General features: G+C 33.5%; 2 protein-coding genes across 2 annotated transcripts; both read left to right on the forward strand.

Moving 5' to 3' along the window:
• Positions 1 to 1,492: 1,492 nt before the first annotated feature.
• LOC123889748 (GDSL esterase/lipase CPRD49-like) lies at positions 1,493 to 11,756 on the forward strand. Its single transcript, XM_045939234.1, has 6 exons — positions 1,493 to 1,646; positions 2,656 to 2,733; positions 10,215 to 10,355; positions 10,539 to 10,612; positions 11,041 to 11,190; positions 11,284 to 11,756. Exons 1-6 carry the CDS (start codon positions 1,551 to 1,553, stop codon positions 11,495 to 11,497), a joined length of 753 nt encoding a protein of 250 aa, XP_045795190.1. The 5' UTR covers positions 1,493 to 1,550; the 3' UTR covers positions 11,498 to 11,756.
• A 4,573-nt stretch (positions 11,757 to 16,329) lies between these two features.
• LOC123892878 (GDSL esterase/lipase CPRD49-like) lies at positions 16,330 to 19,444 on the forward strand. The gene is made up of 6 exons (XM_045942758.1): positions 16,330 to 16,486; positions 17,433 to 17,510; positions 18,243 to 18,386; positions 18,492 to 18,565; positions 18,692 to 18,841; positions 18,939 to 19,444. The coding sequence occupies exons 1-6, from the start codon at positions 16,382 to 16,384 to the stop codon at positions 19,153 to 19,155; spliced, it is 768 nt and encodes a 255-aa protein (XP_045798714.1). The 5' UTR covers positions 16,330 to 16,381; the 3' UTR covers positions 19,156 to 19,444.
• The last annotated feature ends 106 nt before the right edge of the window (positions 19,445 to 19,550 follow it).

Genomic DNA, 19,550 nt, shown 5'->3' on the forward strand with positions numbered 1-19,550 from the left:
AGTTGAGGCTCAGAAGCATATTTTGTGCAGAATTTTTGGGGGCAAAATCCAAAAAAAAAAATTAAAATACGGGGGTAAAATTCCGGATTTTAAAATAGGGATAAAATTTCGATTTATTCAAAATAGAGGGGGTAAAATTGCATTTAAGTCAAAATTTAAATAAGGACTCAATGGAAAAAAAAGTATATCTGCAGGAACTTTGAAGGAAAAAAATAAACCGGCAACGAATACAAGACATAATTAAACATTACACCATCCATAAAAAAATACTCTCTACTTTACTACCCAGACAATTTCTTACGTATTTTTTTTTTTTTTTGGTAGAAAAAAGAGGGCTAAAGCCCAAAACGAAAAGATCTACAGAGTCGAACGAATATTTCTAGGCATGCAAGCCCCGAAAAAATCATCAAAAAGGAGTCTTGAAACCTCACTGGGAGGATTCTCCATAACATGAATATTAAAAGAGTCTAAGGAGAAACTAAAATTAGCCAGCCAATCAGCACTTTTATTTCCCTCCCGCCAGGTATGATTGAAATGCACCTGCCAATTCAACTTTAAAAGCTCTTGTATACGACGCACCAAGGTTGGAGGATTGCCATTAATTTTAACTTTCCTTGTGATCATGTCTACTAGAGATTTTGAGTCGCTTTCTACTTCTAGATGATGGAAACCCTGACTCCAAGCAAGCTTCATTCCCAAGTACATTCCCCACATTTCAGCGCACATAGCGTCACAAGTTCCAATTTTTCGCGCATATCCTTTAATCCATCTGCCATCAGAATTCCGAAAGAGTCCACCACAACCAGCTAGACCCAAAGAATTCTTGAAAGCTCCGTCACAGTTAAGCTTAATCCACCCATCCCGAGGTCTTTTCCATCCAATGAAAATAGTGTCGCATCGACGGGTATTCAGAGGATGTCTGGTGTAATTATCTATATCATCAACCATCTTGAGAATCTTGAAAATTGGATCAGTCTTACGTATTTAATTCTAGTAGTAGGAGTTTGTAAAAAAAATAAATAAAAAATTGCAGTTATAGAAGAATAATGAGGGATTTGTCGATTTGGATTCTCTACATTTACCTATATTTAGTTTATTTTTAAGGTTAATTTTATCATTAATTACCACCTACCGTACTGTCTCTCTTCATTCTCTCTCTTAACATTTTTATATTAAATACAAGTGAATGTTGATGAATTTAAAAGATTTTTAAACGTAGAGAATCCAAATCCAGTACTGAGAAAACTAAATTCATAAACAATTAATAAATGTTTAAATTTGATGAGTTGCCATTTGTTGCTTCCTTAGCTAGCTGTATCAATTAATGTCGCCATGTTACATGCATATGTGGATTGTGATTATTGAGATAAATGTAATAGATATTTGAGATTAATTTATAAGATTTTGCAAGAGAATCCAGAAACTACGATCCGCACTCCTCCTCCATCAAGTTGACATTCATATGCAAATAAATTAGTAATTAGATTAGATGTGTATAAGTCATTAAGTATCCCCTTTATCACAGCTCAGTGTGTTAGGGCAAAAACGCAATGAGGCCTCAATTTGTATTGTTTGGTTCTTCCATTGTTCAACACAGTTATTATGAAGGTTGGGGAGCTACTCTTTCTCACTTGTATGCTCGTAAGGTACACACTTTCTTACTCTTAAAACCATATTATGTCGGTGACCGTCGAATTTTATTCTAACGATCACTGATATGGTAACAATGTGAATGCATGATTTTAATTAGCGCGAATCCAAGTTTGAAAGATTGAGTACTCAATATAGTATTAGACATATAAATTTCTTGTATTAATTCACCATGTACATATTTTTTAATTACTTCTAAATATGTTATGTAAAATAAGATTTTATATAACTAAGACATAGAGTTTAAGTGATTAATGAGCTCCCATTAAGATGAATTGTTTGGGTGAGCCCGAGTTTGATTTCCTGTAGAAACAATTTTAAGCCAGACTTTACTTTGCCTCGTGTGTAGTCGAAATCCAGATTACCGAGATCCCTTTCCACCGAAAAGTTAAATTTCTTATTTATTTTGTCATTTGCAAAATTTATTATTGTTTTATGGCCGGATTTGACATATTTTTTAGCTTACAAAAATAGCTTATGCAAATAAATTAACTTTTATGTTAATTTATAAATTTTCACTAACAAAAAATTGTATCTTTAATTATCAACTATTTTCTCATAAAGTACCTTAAAAAACTTATAAGCAAAAATTAGTCAAATCCATTTTTGTTGATATTTTGGGACAAGAAAACATCTTATATTATTATTATTATTATTATTATTATTATTATTATTATTATTATTATTATTATTATTATTATTATTATTATTATTATTATTATTATTATTATTATTATTATTATTATTATTATTATTATTATTATTATTATTATTATTATTATTATTGACGAAATATATTAATATATCCCTCTTTTATGTATATAATTATTTTAGCCTCTTCAAAAAGAAATAATTATTATTTTTTGTTTCTGTCTCCTTAGAAATCAAGGACACAGTAGTACAACCCTATAGAACAGGTCCTGTTCAAGTAAGGTCGTAGGAAATAATTATTATTATTGTTAGGGTTTTTCTTGTTATCATATGCCCTATATTGATTTGATGTAGGCAGATATAATTTTGCGGGGATACGCTGGATGGAACTCAAGCCGTGCTCTGCAATGTGTGGATAAAATATTTCCAAAGGTAATGAGAATCCCTTTGAGTGTTTTTTTCTTTTGGCTTAAATGCAGTTTTGTCCCCCTTATTTTGATTAAATCGGAATTTTACCCCTCCTATTTTAAAACGCGGACTTTTAACCCTCTGTTTTATAATTTTTGGATTTTGCCCCCCCTAAAATTTTGCTTTCGAGTCACAACTTCAAAGCTTCGCACACAACTCAATTTGGATCAATAATTCACCAAAAGGATATCGAAATGACCGTAATCGAGTTATCTTTCCACAGAATCAAAACCTACTAAATTTAGAGTTACAAAATTAGATTAATTACCGTTTTAGTGAAGGTATGTCCCCAAAATTCTGCACAAAATCTGCTTTCGAGTCATAACTTCAAAGCTTCGCACACAACTCAATTTGGATCAATAATTCACCAAACGGATACCGAAATGACCATAATCGAGTTATATTTCCACAGAATCAAACCCCACTAAATTTGGAGTTACAAAGAGATATTAATTACCGTTTTAGTGAAGATGGTTAATAGTTAGTTACAAGTTTTTTTTTTTTTTTTGAAGGAAAAAGACTTATAGCATTTCATTATTAACTATGTTACAAATACATATGGGTACATCAATAAAGAGGTGGAAACTAGCTAGAGATGTGGTCACCCTTGCTAAGGCATGAGCAACCTCATTGGCTTGTCTCCTAATAAACTCGATACGAGAGTTTCTAAAATAAGTGTTATAGACACGTACGCAATCCTTAATAATATCTCCGAGCTCAGACGTGTTAGGATGCTTACTATGGAAACTAGTGACAACATTTCTTGAATCAAGTTCAAAATCAACATTTTCCAGCTGCAAGTCATGGACCCAATTGAGAGCACTGAGTAAGCCAAGAGCTTCTCCTATATCGACATCAGTAATGGGCGATAGCCATTCTGTTTTGGCCAAAACAAATCTTCCTTGATCATCTCGGATGCACATACCTATTCCAACTTTGTTCTGCTGTTTGGAGAATGATGCATCTATATTGCATTTGTACCGACCAGTTGGAGGTTTTGACCAACAAGTTGCATTAATATGTTGTCGTTGCTGGGAGTGCAAGCTCTTGTGATTCTGCGCACCTTTCCAATCTGTAAGCAAGTTGATAGCACGTGCACGTACATGTTGAAACGGTTCAACCTTGTCTCTCCAAACCTTGTCATTTCTTTGTTGCCAAATACTCCATAACAAAACCATGAAAAGTGACACTTGATCTGAATTGAAAACCTGTAACACAGAGAAGATAATGTCTGCAATATTATTATGCTGCAAGTGAGTTTGCAATGTATTCCACCATCCAACACTTTTCCAAATTTCCTTTGCATTGTTACACAAGAGGAATATGTGTAAATTATTTTCCTGTTCATTTTCACAGAGAGCACAAATATCAGGACAGTTAACGCCTTTTTGAATAAGGCGAGCACGAGTCGGAATACAATTTCGACATAATCGCCAAATAAAATTCTTAATTTTTGGCGGAACTTCAGCTCTCCAAATTTTATTCCATTGACTCGGGATTTGCAAACCAGTTGTGTCAATTGCTTCATTGATGCAGTAACGATATGCACTCTTAACAGAGTAGTGTCCATTTTTCTCAAGTCTCCAAATCAATTTATCTTCAACAACCGACTCTAATAAAGGAGTTTGCGAAATTTTTGTTGCACTACTGTTATCAAAAATAGAGCAAATAAGAGGCATATTCCACTTTTTTGCATTTGCCATTAACAAGTCAGATACATTCAAATAGCTTAACATTGGATCCAGTTGCAAGGGTCTTGTAAAAACTGAACCATCAGACACCCATCTATTATCCCAAACCGGTATATCATAACCCGTTCCAATACTCCACTTTATAGCCACCACGAACAATAAATTTTGCACTCCAAATGCTTCGCCACACGTAACTTGGGTTGTGCCCAATGCTTGAGCCAAGGAAATCGCTTCTAGGAAAATATTTAGCTTTGAATAATCTAGTGATTAAATTACCCGGATTAGCTTGTAACTTCCAGGCCTGCTTACCAAGCATCGCATAATTAAAAGCTTGAATACTTTTAAAACCCAAGCCACCCGCATTTTTGTGCATAGCTAACCTCTCCCAAGAGAGCCAATGGATTCCTTTAGACTGTTCTTTGTTATGACCCCACCAAAATGAATTCATCATCTTTTCAATTTCGTCGCAAAGAGAGGACGGAATCAAAAAAATACTCATGATGTATGAAGGTATAGATTGAAGAACCGATTTAATCATAATTTCTCGTCCTGCTTGAGAGAGACATCTGCTGCTCCAAGAATTTATTTTTTTCCAAATTCGATCTTTAATAAACCTGAAAGTTGCTTTTCTACTTCTCCCAACCATAGAAGGCAATCCGAGGTATTTTCCAGTACCAAGAACCTGCTGCACCCCTAGAATATTAGAGACAGAGTTTTGAATGGCCGGAGAGACATTCCTGCTACAATAAATTTCAGATTTTTGCAGGTTAATTGTTTGGCCTGATGCAGCTTCGTAAGTAGAGAGAATATTCTTCATGATTACAGCTTCACTGTCAGAAGCTCGAAAGAAAAGGAAACAATCATCTGCAAAAAGAAGATGTGAAATAATGGGGGCATTTCTGCAAATTTTAACCCCGTGGATATCACCTTGGCATTCTGCTTTTCTAATAAGTGCCGACAAACCTTCGGCACAAATAATAAATAGATAGGGGGACAGAGGGTCCCCTTGCCGTAAGCCTCTGCCCGGGATGATAGGTCCAACTGTGTTGCCATTGAGGATCACTGAGTAATCAACTGTCTCAACACAAAGCATAATCCAAGATATCCAATTATGAGAGAAACCATAGTTTTCATAACATCTTTGAGATAATCCCAATCTATTCTGTCATATGCTTTACTAATATCAAGTTTCAGAGCAACATCTCCTTGCTTGCCTCTAGTCTTTGCTTTCATATAATGCACTAATTCAATTGCAGCCATAGCATTATCGAGAATTGATCTTCCAGGAACAAAAGCAGATTGATTATCAGAAATACATTTATTAAGCACACCTTTTAATCTGTTAGCAAGAACCTTAGCTACCACTTTATAGAGAACGTTACACAAAGCAATTGGTCTCCAATCCTTCATAGTGGTTTGAACATCACCTTTAGGAATTAAAGCGATGTTAGTAGAATTCAAGCTAGGAGGAAAAACACCGGAATTAAGCCAAGAACAACCAGCACTAAAGACTTCTTGACCACAAATATCCCAAAACTGTTGATAAAAACCCGGATTGAAACCGTCCGGACCTGGACACTTGTCGGCTTCCATGGAAAAAATTGCTTCACGAAACTCTTCAAACATGAAAGGCGCTGAAAGTTGGTTGTTGTCCTCAACTGTTATCGAAGGTGTGATAGCATTAAGAACTTCATCACGTGCACTGTTTTGCTTCTGAAACAGATTTAAAAAATACTCTCTAGCAATAGCAACCATGCCTTCCTGAGATCGGCACTCAACATTGTTGTTATCGGTCAAGACTTCAATTCGATTCACCTTCTTTCTTGTAGAAGCAGCAGCATGGAAAAATTTGGTATTTAAATCTCCATCCTTGTACCAGAAAGTTTTGGCTCTTTGTTTCCAAAAACGATCCTCCTGAGAAAGTAAAACATTTAATCTTTTTTTTAAAGCATTGAAGTAATTGATATTGGTCTCATCTACATGACCACGAGTCTGCTCCAGTTTCTTGTGATAGGTGTCAATTTGCTTACGCAAATTATGGAAATGATCCTTGCTCCAGTTTGACAAGTCTGATGCGCAAGCATCGAGCTTATGTGTAATATCATTTGCGTTGTATGTGCTCCACCTGTTGCGAACAAAGTTAGCAAATTCTGGATCTTCCATCCAAGCCATCTCAAATTTAAAATGTCTCGGTGCATAAGAAGTGGGCTGAATCGGCTCACAGACAAGCCACAATGGATAATGGTCAGATGAGGTAGCTGTCAAGCACTCCAATCTAGCATTAGGAAAATTTTGACTCCATGAATCATTTGCTAAAGCTCTGTCCAATTTTTCTTCAACCGCACGATTTGTTCCCAAGCTTTTAAACCAAGTGAATTGATAACCATGCATAAACAGATCAAATAAACCAGCATCTCCCACCGCTTCTCTAAAACCATTTATCAACCAATTTGCTCTGTCAGCTCTACCTTTCTTTTCATCTGAAGACAATATATCATTGAAGTCACCAATGACACACCAAGGTAAATTAGATCGTTGAGAAAGTTGTCGGAGTAAATTCCAAGAGTCTCTTCTACGACTACCTTCCGGATAACCATAAAAACCTGTTAATCTCCAATTCCCCTTACCTGAATCAGCCACCTCAATATCAACATGATTGGAAGAATAATTGGTGATATTACAATTTACATGATTATTCCAAAAAACAGCCACTCCCCCTCCTCTTCCTTCACGATCAACAGCAAGACAAGAATCAAAACTCAACTCATAACGCAAATCAGTTGTTTTATTTGAGTTGACCAAAGTCTCATACAATATCATTACATCCGGTTTATATCTACGGATGAGGTATTTCAAATGAAGAACTGCACTCGGGTTACCCAATCCCCGGCAATTCCAACTAATGACACTCATTTAGCCTTATTTTTAGTATCAGAGGGAAATTAATCATACACATCAGCCATGCTTAGAGAGAAAAACACATAATAGTGTAGATGGAAACAATCAAAGGCTCAGGCATAAATAGTGAAATTCGATCAGTGCAACAAGGATGAATAAATCAGCCTCAACTCTAAGCATTAAGGAGAGTCATAACAACCAGTAAGCAGTAACACAAGCAATCAGATTAGGCCTAACCTAAACGATTGAAAATCAAAGCAATCAGATTAGGCCTAACCTAAACGATTGAAAATCAAAGCACCCACAAGGGAGAGAAGCATATACCCTAGGGGAGAACACGATGACACCAGCGGAAATAGGGAATTATTCCACAGCGACGGCAGCGGCGGGGGTGAATAAAGTAATCGGCGACAGGCAATGAACTAGATAACTGACGGCAGTGTGAGAAGAAAACTGAAACAGACGGTGGGGGTTACAGATTGCAGCAGCGGCGGCGACGGTTCATCTTTTGTTTTATTGTACAGGATGCATCTGTTCAGCCTTGTGCGGCGGTGGGGCTATTGAGTCAAACGGAACTCGAAGTTAAGAGTTCTGAGGTTGTTGAAATTGAGGTTCTTGTGCGGCGGTGGGGTGAGAATCTTGAATCGCTACAGTGAGTTCTTGTGCGGCGGTGGGGTGAGAATCTTGAATCGCTACAGTGAGTTCTTGTGCGGCGGTGGTCCTTTTTCATACGGGGCTTTGTTTATCGACTCGTGACATGAAAATCCACACAACTCACTTCTATCAAATATTGTTATATCAACACTTTGTAAAATTGGAACAATCATCTAGTTAGTTAGTTACAAGTTGTTGAATTGATAACTTGGTGAACAAATTACCGAGTACGCTTGTTTTTTTGACTAATTACTGAGTATACTTAGATTAGTATAAATACTCATCTTGTACTTTGAGTTAATTCAAAATCATTCAATAAATAATGAATCTTCTCTCTGATTCTCTCAATATGGTATCCCAAGCTATTTGTAACTTGCTTATCACTTTCCTCTTATTTCTTGCATTTTTCTGCAATTTCAATCTATGATCTTCTGGTCTTTTAGGTCGGATTAGTATCATGAACAACTCATTTAACTCTTGAAATCTAAAATCTGAACATAGACCATACAACCCCCATTTTATAAATAAGACAAGTTATCTTTTCTTCAAAATTTGGTAAGGAGAAATTGTGTTCTTGGATTTAGGCACTCTCTTTAGCACAAAACAAATTATTGATAAAATTTTCCCCATTAATGAGTTGCAACCCCGAAATTAAGCATGACCACAACAATTAGCTCGGTAAAGGTTTTATGCTTTACTTCCGTTCATTTCACGAGAGTAAGGTGTAATTGTTACATGAATAATTTTGTGCTCGGTAAAAATATGAGAATCATATTTTGTGACTGTATCAAGATTTTCTTATCTAATAGATTTTTCAATTTCTGTTACAAGAAAAATATTAACATGTCAAAAACATCATCATCAACAAAAGTGATGAAATAATATTTCCAATTTCTATCCAAGGTACCATTAAATTCACATTTAGAGTTTTTATTCATAGTGTGTTTCGTCCTTTCAAAAAAAAATCATAGTGTGTTTCTGATTTTTGAATGATTTGTCAGTTGGCTTCAGAACATTGCCTGTAAATTTGTTTTTAGTGTTGTTCAACACAACACGCACTTCGTTTTTCTGTTCTAGCTAGTTTTCTAACTTCTTCTTCAATGCGAAGACATGTAATAATCAGACTTTCAAAGGAATATTCTTTAGCGTTTTTATCCTTTTCAGCTTGTTCATCTATTTCATGTACAACTAGAATATCTTTCTTGAAAATATTAGCAACTCTTTTGTTATTATAAATTATTTTTTTTGTTGTTAATGTTTAAAGTGATTCTCTTCAAACCCAAATGGTTTGTCACAATCAGCAACATCATAACTTTTGTGCCATTAATTTCATCGGTAGTCATGGCACACATGAAACGTCTTAAAATTGTTGTTACCGGATTTAAAAAAAAAACGTTTAAATAATATTCAGCCACTGAAGAGCTTGAGTAATGGACTAGGTTGCTCTCTTTAAGATGATTCCAGGCACTGTCAAAAATTGTACAAACAGACTATCACCACGACGTTCCCAGTATAAAACAGCTCAACTACAACTATAACGGAGTCCTACTGCACGATTTCTAGAAATAAACTCTTAAATATGGTACAAAAATCACTCTCATATGATACTAAGACCAATCTAATACGGTGATTTTACCATTCTAATATGGTAGTATAACCAGTTTAATATGATACTCTAACCATTCTAATATAGTACTTTTAACCACTCTAATACGTTACTTTAACCATTCTAATATGAATTTGAAATTCACTAGTGTGAGCACCTTAAAATATGAGAATAACTCATGTGGTATACTCTCTTTAACTAACATTTATATGTCACCTAATCCAATTGCATTAAACTAAAATCTCACATTACACAATCTTGTGATGAAACGGACTCATCATATTATATACATTGATAATATACATAATCAACCTTATGATGAAACGAACTCATCATATCATGATCATACAGATTGATAATATATCATATCATACATCATACATATAATTATAATAACTATCATACTGATGAGATTCAAATAGGGTGTCGTGTTGTGTTCACACTTAGGAAGAATATATACATTGACATATTAGGAAGAATATATAAAGCTTTATAATTTTCAAATATTTACATTTATTTGTGCACAATGTGATTATTTTGATTTTGTTGATAAATATTATTCACCTTTGATATATACTCCTCATTTTTAATTACAGAATGCCATTGAGCAGCCATCGTTGGTAATTGTGTACTTCGGTGGTAATGATTGTATTCCTCCACATCCAAGTGGCCTTGGTCCTCATGTACCATTAGGGGAATACATAGAAAATATGAGGAAAATTGCTATCTATATAAAGGTAAAAGATGAAATTTCAAAATCAATTTAAAAATTGGTCCCCATTATTTTAAGAATTGCTCCACACTTCATGATTTTTTAATTTATTTTTTTATAAAATCTTCATGAAATTCTTATTTAAAAATTCAAATTTCATCTCATATTTATGAATGTTAAGTTTGACATAATTCCTAATGATTGACAGAGTCTCTCAGAAAAGACTCGGATTATATTTCTTAGTAATCCTCCCATCAACGAGGAACTACTCAAGCAACACAGGTAATAACTACAAGTGATTTATAAAGTTGATAGTAAGTGTCGGACTTAACAATATGATATGGATAATTTACTATTAAGATATTGAATAAATTTATACATAATTTGATGGATAATTATTTGTTTTTTTTAATATTTAATTTCAGACAATTTGTACTTTGCACAAAAAATTATACCGTGGTTTAATGAAGGATAAATTAGTTATAGTTTTTGACTAGTCATTTGCTCCTTAGTCTATCGGTCTCAAGAATTTTTTTTTAAAATCAAACACAATTTAACTTATGTTATCACAATATTCAGTCTTTTATTTTTATAACAGATCAAACGCACCTTATAATTTATTTAAAGTTGTTTTAGAAATAAATAAATCTAGAACTTTGATATACTTAATTCCTAATTTTTATATTAACAAATTATTGGAATGAAACTAGTGACGAATTTGGGCTAATACCAAGGACAAATGAAGTATCTAGAATATATTCAGAAGCGTGTTTGGAACTATGTCAAGAGATGAAAATCAAGGCTATTGATATGTGGTCTGCAATTCAGAAAAAAGATGATTGGAAAAATGTTTGCCTCATGTAAGTATGATGGTCACATATGTATGCTCTTAAAATAAAATGATTTAAATTTACATTTTATTGATTTAGTTAGGTGGTTTGGTTATATTTTAGTGATGGAGTTCATCTATCAATTGAGGGGAGTGAAATATTGAGAAAAGAGATATTGAAAGTCCTCAAAGAAGCAGAATGGGAACCAAGTCTATATTGGAAGTCAATGGCAGTTGATTTTGGAGAAGATTCACCATATGATATTGTTTCTCCAGATGGAAAAGGAACTATTAATTACTCTGACTTTCCTTTTCCTCAAGGAGTAGAGTGGGACTAGACTTGATTATGTGCCTTAAAATACGTAGGTAACAATATATCGAATAAAATGCTACAATCTTGATGGAAAGGGAACTATTGATCATGGATTTTCACTTTTCACCTTTTGAGTAGTGAAATTTGACTGTATTTAAATTGAGCAAATTGTTATGTAAGTTTAACAACCATCCATGGTTTTATTTTAAGTTTTTGGCTAATATTATAAATGTAGTTGGTAGTTTTTTATTTTTACAAAAATAAAAAATAGTCATTTATTGAAATCGGTAGATTATATCAGATTCAAGTATAAATTAAATACTGCTAAAAATAAAAAAGATGAGCAACAAACTCGCAATATTCAAGTTAATAGCATAAAAAGACATACTCTTGCCTACAAATAAAATAATACGATAAATCAAAGTAACTGAAATACATATACCTTTAAATCTGCATTATTGACAACTTAATTATTTGGCAATTGACACTGCAAAATAGGACATATATTGTGAGTTGTGTTTGGCCTTCCGCACCACCTTGTTTCCGGTTCTCCGGCCTCACCGATTTCGTGAGATGATGTTTTTGTGTCTGATCTGGAAGGTTCCGGTAGTTTCTGTTACGACGACGGTGGTTACGACGGAGTTTTGCATTCTATTTATGGTGTTTTGGTTCTCGGTGGTGTTCTCTTTTTCTCATCTCCTTACTTCTATCATGGTTCTCTGCTAGGTTGAGGTGTTTGCGCCAGTGATTTTCAGACGGTGGTTATAACACGTGTGTGTTTCCGGCGATGATTCTGTCACAGGGGTGTGTCTTCAGCGGTGGTTATGACACATGGGTAAGTTTCCGACGATGGTTTTGACACTGGGTGTCCTTCCGGCGGTCCAAGGCGTGTGTTATTGCTCTATTCGAGTGGTGTGTTGCTATGCGCAAAGTTCTGACTGGTCATGCCTTTGTTTTGTAGTTGTCTTTGTTTTCTTCTCCCTGTTTTTGAGTTTGTCTTACAGTGGTGTTGGTTTTTTTTTTTTGGGCTAGTATTGATGCCTTGATGGTTGTAGGACATAATGATTTGCTGTGTGTGGGTAGCTTTGCTGGCTCGGATCTGGTGTTGCTCTCTTCAGTATTGATTGTTGTTGATGCTTGGCTCTGGTCGAAGGAGGAATGTCACAACTCCAAAGTGCGGTTGTCTTTCAATAGAACCACCGCGGCAGAGTCTTTCTTCCTCTCTCCAAAACATTTTTTGCAGCGGAGTCTTTGGTGTTTTGTTTTTGGATTTTGGACGTTGATGTTCTCTGAGATTGTGTTGATGTTGTTGTTTGCATTTTGGTTCGTTGTGGCTGCTTTTGCACTGCAGTCGGATTGTGGTTCTCTTTTGAGCGGGTTTGGGTTTGATATCCGATTGAGTTTGGGTTGTGGTGCTCAATGGTCTCCACCGTACGGTTGTTTTGGTTATTTTTTCTGGCTAGCGTTGGTGTGTTGGGATTGGTGTGTTTCTGTTTTGCTTTCGATGGTTTTATTACGTAGACAATTGTTCGATTCGGGTCCTTTAGAGATGCTAGTATTGGTGTATGGTGCAGTGATTTTTGTTTGGCTTAGGGGCTGCAATTTTGGTTGTGGCTAATTCCACGTGGTTTAGTGTCTGAGTATGATTGATTGTTATTGTCGTAATGGAATTTGAGTTGGATGGGTGGGGTTGAGGGTTTTGGTGTAAGGGCCCGCTATGGGTGTCATGGATTTAGGTATTGTTTTAGTTTATTTTCATTCTTGTGATGTGATTGTATGCGTTTGTTTTGCGCATTGTACTTATCTTGCGCTCAGTTACGATATTAATAAAATTTAGCCATTCAAAAAAAAATAAAGGATTGTTGCACCCATTAGAGAAAACCAAATTAACATTACTCCCTAATCGACCAATAAACCAATACCACGAAATATAAATAATTTGCTCCACTAAAGAGAAAATATCAACACAAGCTCTGTTTGTATCATAATTTGATCATGGTTTTTCACCATGTCTGTAATGAAATTTGGCTCTGTTTGTATTTTAATTGAGCAAATTGTTATGTAGGTTTAACCATCTCATGGTTTTATTATATGTCTTTAGCTAAGATTATTAATGTACGTAGTTGCCCGATGCGACTGTCAAATAGAACATAAAAATATAGTGAATCATGTTGATTAAATAGATCTTTTTTTTTCCTTCGAGGACATCCAATAAAATTGGAAATAACTTTTTCTTTTCCTTTTTAATTGCATTTTTTATCTTCCAATTTAATCAAACTCACAAAAATAGTCCTCCTATTATTTTAAAATCAAACTTTCTGGTCCCTCATTTTTAGTTTTTACATTTGTTGGTCCTATCTCTTTTTCTTTTTTTTTTTGTTGCTTTTGTTGCCTTAAAAGTGGCGACTTTTAATGCTTAAAAAAAGTGAATTTTGTTTGACGGATATGTTACTCGAGGATAAACAACGATTTAAGTTTGGGGTTGTGGTGATAGAAATTTATATGATGTTTTTAGATAGTTTTTAGTAAGTTTCAAAACAAAATTCATGTCAAATACCAAAGAAGCGAAGTTACTTGACCAAAAAACAAAGAATTGAGGAAATTACACAAAAAGGAGTAAAAATGAGAAAGAAAGAAAATAAAACGCAGTTACATCGTGCCACAATGATGAATTATTTATTTGAACAAAATTTACAAAATTTTGGAAAGAAATCTAATCTCATCGTTCCACAATGGGAGCATCGTCACACGATGAATGTTTTTGAGATATCATCACACGATGGATCTTCATCGTGCCACAATGGAAAGCCCAAGTCCACCAAGAAAAATTGTAAATAGAATTATTCTCCTCCCCCAATTATTCATTCCTTGTTCCTCACAAGTTACAACAACTCTCAAAGTTGAATCAATTCAAGAGAGCAAGGAGGTCTCAAGGGAAAACAACTCCTTACCATAGGGAGTCCTTACTCTAGCGCGTCAACGAGGTTACGGTTTATGTGTAATTTTCTTAACTACTCTTCTGTTATGTTAATTATATTTAGAAGTAACTAATTTCCTCATGGTAGGTCAAGTAGATGAACTCCCCTAGGAATATTTGATCCAATTGAAAAAGTTTATATTATTCACAATTGTTCCGTAAATTTTTTTTTTATATTTTCTGTTTTATTTATCAAAACCTTATCTAATCTATAAGCGAATGCAGTCATATTTTATTATTTAAATTCCTAAATAAAACTAGTTACTTTATCACAATTCATGTGAAGACAAACTCATTTATTGAGAATTTATTACGCGACGACAAGCTGGTGTGCACTTAGCACGAGTCAGTGATATACACAATTCACAATTGGTTTTAAGTTGAAGCTTTTGTTACTCATTATCAACAACAACAAAAAAGCTTTTGTCTTTTTCAAAAACAAAAAAGCTTTTGTTACCCTATTATGCAATTTGGATTTAGAAACATCAAATTAAACAAGTTACATTTATCAAATATATAAGAGAAATGTTAAGAGTTACAAAATTTCTAACCAAGACCATCTTCTTGTGTCAAAAAAAAGAACATGACCATCTATCTTCTCGCAAGTTTTCACTGTTGTACACATATGTTCAAGTCACCACAATTTTTTAAAAACCTTTTTAGACAAACATGTAAACATTATAGAAAAATGATTAAATAGAGCAGAAGGGTTTAGGGAAAAAATTGAATCCAGTCAATGCTCTGCTTGACTGCTTCACCATGTTGTAATCACTTCAACCGGGTTGGCAATTTGGTGAAAGGCAAGAAAGGTTCCAAGGTGAGGTACTTGATTTGCCTTGCTACAACATGATGTCTTTGGCGACTCCGAAATAATATTATATTTAGAGGTGTTTTGCCGAATATACTTGTAATTGTTGATCAAATTATGTATATTTCGCGGTTTTGGTTTCTAGGTAGAGTTGGAGCTAATACACCTTATGGTTATGTTGATTGGTGTATTAACCCTTTAGTTTGCTTACATAGCATCTAACGGTGTTTGTGAATTGTAAGGGTTGAGTACACCTTGTACTTCTTATAATTCTATTTTGATTATCAAAAAAAAAAAAAGTAAGTCAACTTATAATTGGCCATAAACATATATTTTTAATCAAACGGAGGATTTTATAAAATTTTGTATTCACTAAAACGTTATTGATCATAAACGGTGTAATAATATTACTCAAATATATATATATATATATATATATATATATATATATATATATATATATATATATATATATATATATATATATATATATATATATATATATATATATATATATAGGGGAGGGATCAAATTACACCGGTGTAATATTTGAGTAATGTTACACCACTCAATAACGCTTCAACGAATACAAATTTTACAAAATCCACCGTTGGATTGAAAGTTTATATTATATAGATCATTCATGTTCAATTCTATAAAAATCTAAAATCATTTGATATGTTATTGAGATTAATTAAGCTTAACGGTACTCAATAAAAACAAATAAAGCGTTAATTTTGATCGGTATATATCCATCAAAACATAGGGTATAAATTATTCTCATATATTATTATTTTTTTCTCTTAAATTTTTTGTGCACGAGAAACACAAAAATCATAAACAAGAAATGTTTGAAGTTGGTCAGTTGGCGTTCGTTGACTGCTGTCCTGTCCTACTTCCTTTCATATATGTATTATTAATAAGAATAGCTGGCTTTCCATGACAAAATGTGACTTATAATTACAAATAAATTAAGGTTAGGCGCTTATAAAAATAAAATAAAAAACGTGGCTTGTAAAATATTAATAACTACTTGTATAAATATTGACCCATGATGATGCATAGTATTGCATATATATATGTATCATTGTGTTTGTTGAGAGAAAAGATAAGTTAGGATCAATATGACTACAAGGCCTCAATTTGTATTGTTTGGTTCTTCCATTGTTCAATTCAATCATTATGGTGAAGGTTGGGGAGCTACTCTTGCTCACTTGTATGCTCGTAAGGTTGGTATGCTACTCTTTCTTCGTCTAAAAACTGTAGAGATACTCACTCAGTCACTCCATCTCTTTTATAAGTACTTTTGGAGAAAATTAATTTGTTGTTAAATACTTCCTCCGTCTGATTTTATAAGATCTCATTCTCATTTGACTAAATGTACTATTCATATATATATTTTGTTTTGACCGTATTTTTCTAAAAGTATATAAATGTAAATATTATCATATAAGATCTTGTTTGATTTGTTTCGACGAGTTTTTCAAAATATCAAATTTCTATAATTTTTACAAATAGACAATTAAAAATATTCATAATCAAAGTTATGTATCGGTGTACGTGCAGTGGTCAACTGGTTCTTATATTTTGGGACGGATGGAGTATAACTTAATATTTGAATTATTAGGTAGATTTATGGATTTTATTCCTGCAAATAAGCATAGTTAATACTACTGAGTGTATTGAAATTTAAAAAGTCAATGTTACCTATATTTACGCAAAACGTGAATTTTTTAGACTAAATTGTATTTTTTGCCCTCTAACTTTCACAAATTTACAATTTTGTCCTACTAACTTTCATAATTGCACTTTTGCCCGTCTAAAACTTTAGTTCACTTTGCAAAAGGCTAGTTCCCCACTAAGTTTATCTAAGTCAACGCACACGTAAACAGTGATTCAATGTCACATCAACATGTAAGTCACTGTCCACATGTCAAGACATGTGCTGACGTTGATGTAAGTCACTATCCACGTGTGCGTTGACTTTATCAAAATCAGCGGGAGTCAACCTTTTACAAAAAGGCTAAAGTTAGGGGGTCAAAAGTGTTATTATAAATTAAAAGGCCAAAAATACAATTTAACCAAATTTCTATTTTTACTTCTTTAACCGGTGTCGGAGCTAAAAACATAGCATTTCTGTTTTACTTATCATTCACCCTAAATTGACTTATGTAGGCAGATATAGTTTTGCGGGGATATGCTTCTTGGAATTCAAGGCGCGCTCTTCAAGTTGTGGATAATCTTTTTCCTAAGGTATACATTATTGAGTAATATCCAAATGTGGAAATTCTATTTTTTCCTTCTTTCCTAAGGAATATTATTTTACTCTAATCTTATAATTTCACTCTTTAATCTACTATTATAATTGTGCAATTTATTTATCTCAATTTTCCGATGAGTAATACTTCTTTTGCGATAGTGGGAATAACCGTTTTGGTGGGATCTTACATGTGAGTCACAAATATTTTCCCTAAAAATCATTTATTTTATGCTTGATACTTCTGATCCTTAATATAAGAGGAAAACTACTTTTTAGGTTTAATGAGAATCGAATGTATTTAGTCTATATAATGGGCTAGATACATTAGATTCTCAATGAATATAAAAATTAGTTTTCCTCTTATATTAAGGACCGGAGGGAGTAACATGTATTAGAGTCAATGCACCTCACTACTTTATTGGGCTTTGGTGATTGGGCATTTAGCAAACCTAGAACAAAATTCGAGAATCGAACCAAACTAGTTCGATTTTCTTTTGTTCAATTCGGTTTTTGATCTGAACTAAACTAGATCGGTTAATTTTTGGTTTATGGTTTGTCAATTTAATGGTTTTTTTTCCTATTACACACCTCTACATTTAAGTGTGATTATTTTATTTTTTTAGTATTAATTATCTGATTTATCAAAGAAGAAACTAATAATTCAGAGTTCAGCCTAATCATTAGTTAATTACTTATTATTTTATTGACAATTATTATTTATACAGAATTCCATTTCTGAGCCACCAGCATTGGTGATTGTGTACTTTGGTGGTAATGATTCTCTTCTTCCCCATCCAAGTGGCCTTGGGCCTCATGTACCAATTGAGGAATATATAGAAAATATGAGGAACATTGCTAACCATCTAAAGGTAAACAAAAAATGTCATACTAGAATTTCACTTTCCTATCTTTATGCATCAAATTCAATATTTATCTCATAATGTTAAGTTTGACACAAATCTTATGATTGACAGACACATTCAGAGAAGACTCGCCTTATATTTCTCAGTACTCCTCCTGTCAACGAGGGACAAATAATAGGCAACATGTAATAACTGCAATTGAATGACAGTCTAAAATTATTTTATATTGTCAGTGCATGTTCTATTTTCTCATAATATATTATTTCCTAATTTTTATGTGATATATAAACAAATTGTTGGAATAAATCCAGCGATGAATTCGGGAGAGCAAAAAGGTCAAATGCAACTCGGCGAATATATTCAGAAGCATGTTTAAAGATATGTAATGAGTTGAATATCAAGGCGATTGATTTGTGGTCTGCGATTCAGAAAAGAGAAGATTGGGAAGATGTTTGTTTCATGTAAGTATATATGGTTTGATATCCATGCCCCTAAACTATTTTATTTTTATTATTATGCATTTCAATAATTAAATTTGGTGGTTTGGTTATTTCTTAGTGATGGAGTTCATTTCTCAGCTGAGGGGAGTAAAATAGTGTCAAAGGAAATATTGAGGGTTATCAAAGAAGAGTGGGAAACAAGTCTATACTGGAAAACAATGCCGGTTGAATTCGGAGAAGATTCACCATATGATCCGGTTCATCCTGATGGAACATCAACTGTTAATGTCTCCAATGTGCCATTTCCTGAAGATGAAGACTGGGAGTGGGAGTAAACTCGTGTCCCTGATTCAAGGATCATTAGAGAAATGTTGTGCCTAATGAAATAGGACAGTCTTCAATTTTACATGTTCAATAATAAATGTGTGATTGTACACCATGGTTTTTCACCATACGAATAGTGAAATTTGATTTGGTTTGTGCTTTAATTGAGGCAATTGTTGTGCCTAAGAATTTGTGGTATATAGTCTTTAATTTTTACTTTGCTCAATAATAAATTGGTGATCATTACTTGATCATTGTTTTTCACTGTGAGAAATAAAATTTGTTACCCTGTTATGCAAATTGGGTTTATAAACACCAATTAAATTAAACAAAAGAAAAAATCACATAATGCAATGAGACCAGTATGTTAGAAGAAAAAAGTCTTGAATTCAAATTTTCATTCAAG

The sequence above is a fragment of the Trifolium pratense genome, linkage group LG6 (assembly GCF_020283565.1).
Source record: "Trifolium pratense cultivar HEN17-A07 linkage group LG6, ARS_RC_1.1, whole genome shotgun sequence".
Classification (NCBI taxonomy): domain Eukaryota; kingdom Viridiplantae; phylum Streptophyta; class Magnoliopsida; order Fabales; family Fabaceae; genus Trifolium; species Trifolium pratense.

Bases quoted from the DNA above. Each gene is read 5' to 3' on its own strand.
- LOC123889748 (XM_045939234.1), top strand. From the start codon at position 1,551: ATGAGGCCTCAATTTGTATTGTTTGGTTCTTCCATTGTTCAACACAGT. The intron at 1,647-2,655 runs GTACACACTTTC...GATTTGATGTAG, and splicing joins CTCACTTGTATGCTCGTAAG to GCAGATATAATTTTGCGGGG. The intron at 10,356-10,538 runs GTAAAAGATGAA...AATGATTGACAG, and splicing joins AAATTGCTATCTATATAAAG to AGTCTCTCAGAAAAGACTCG.
- LOC123892878 (XM_045942758.1), top strand. From the start codon at position 16,382: ATGACTACAAGGCCTCAATTTGTATTGTTTGGTTCTTCCATTGTTCAA. The intron at 16,487-17,432 runs GTTGGTATGCTA...TGACTTATGTAG, and splicing joins CTCACTTGTATGCTCGTAAG to GCAGATATAGTTTTGCGGGG. The intron at 17,511-18,242 runs GTATACATTATT...TTATTTATACAG, and splicing joins TGGATAATCTTTTTCCTAAG to AATTCCATTTCTGAGCCACC.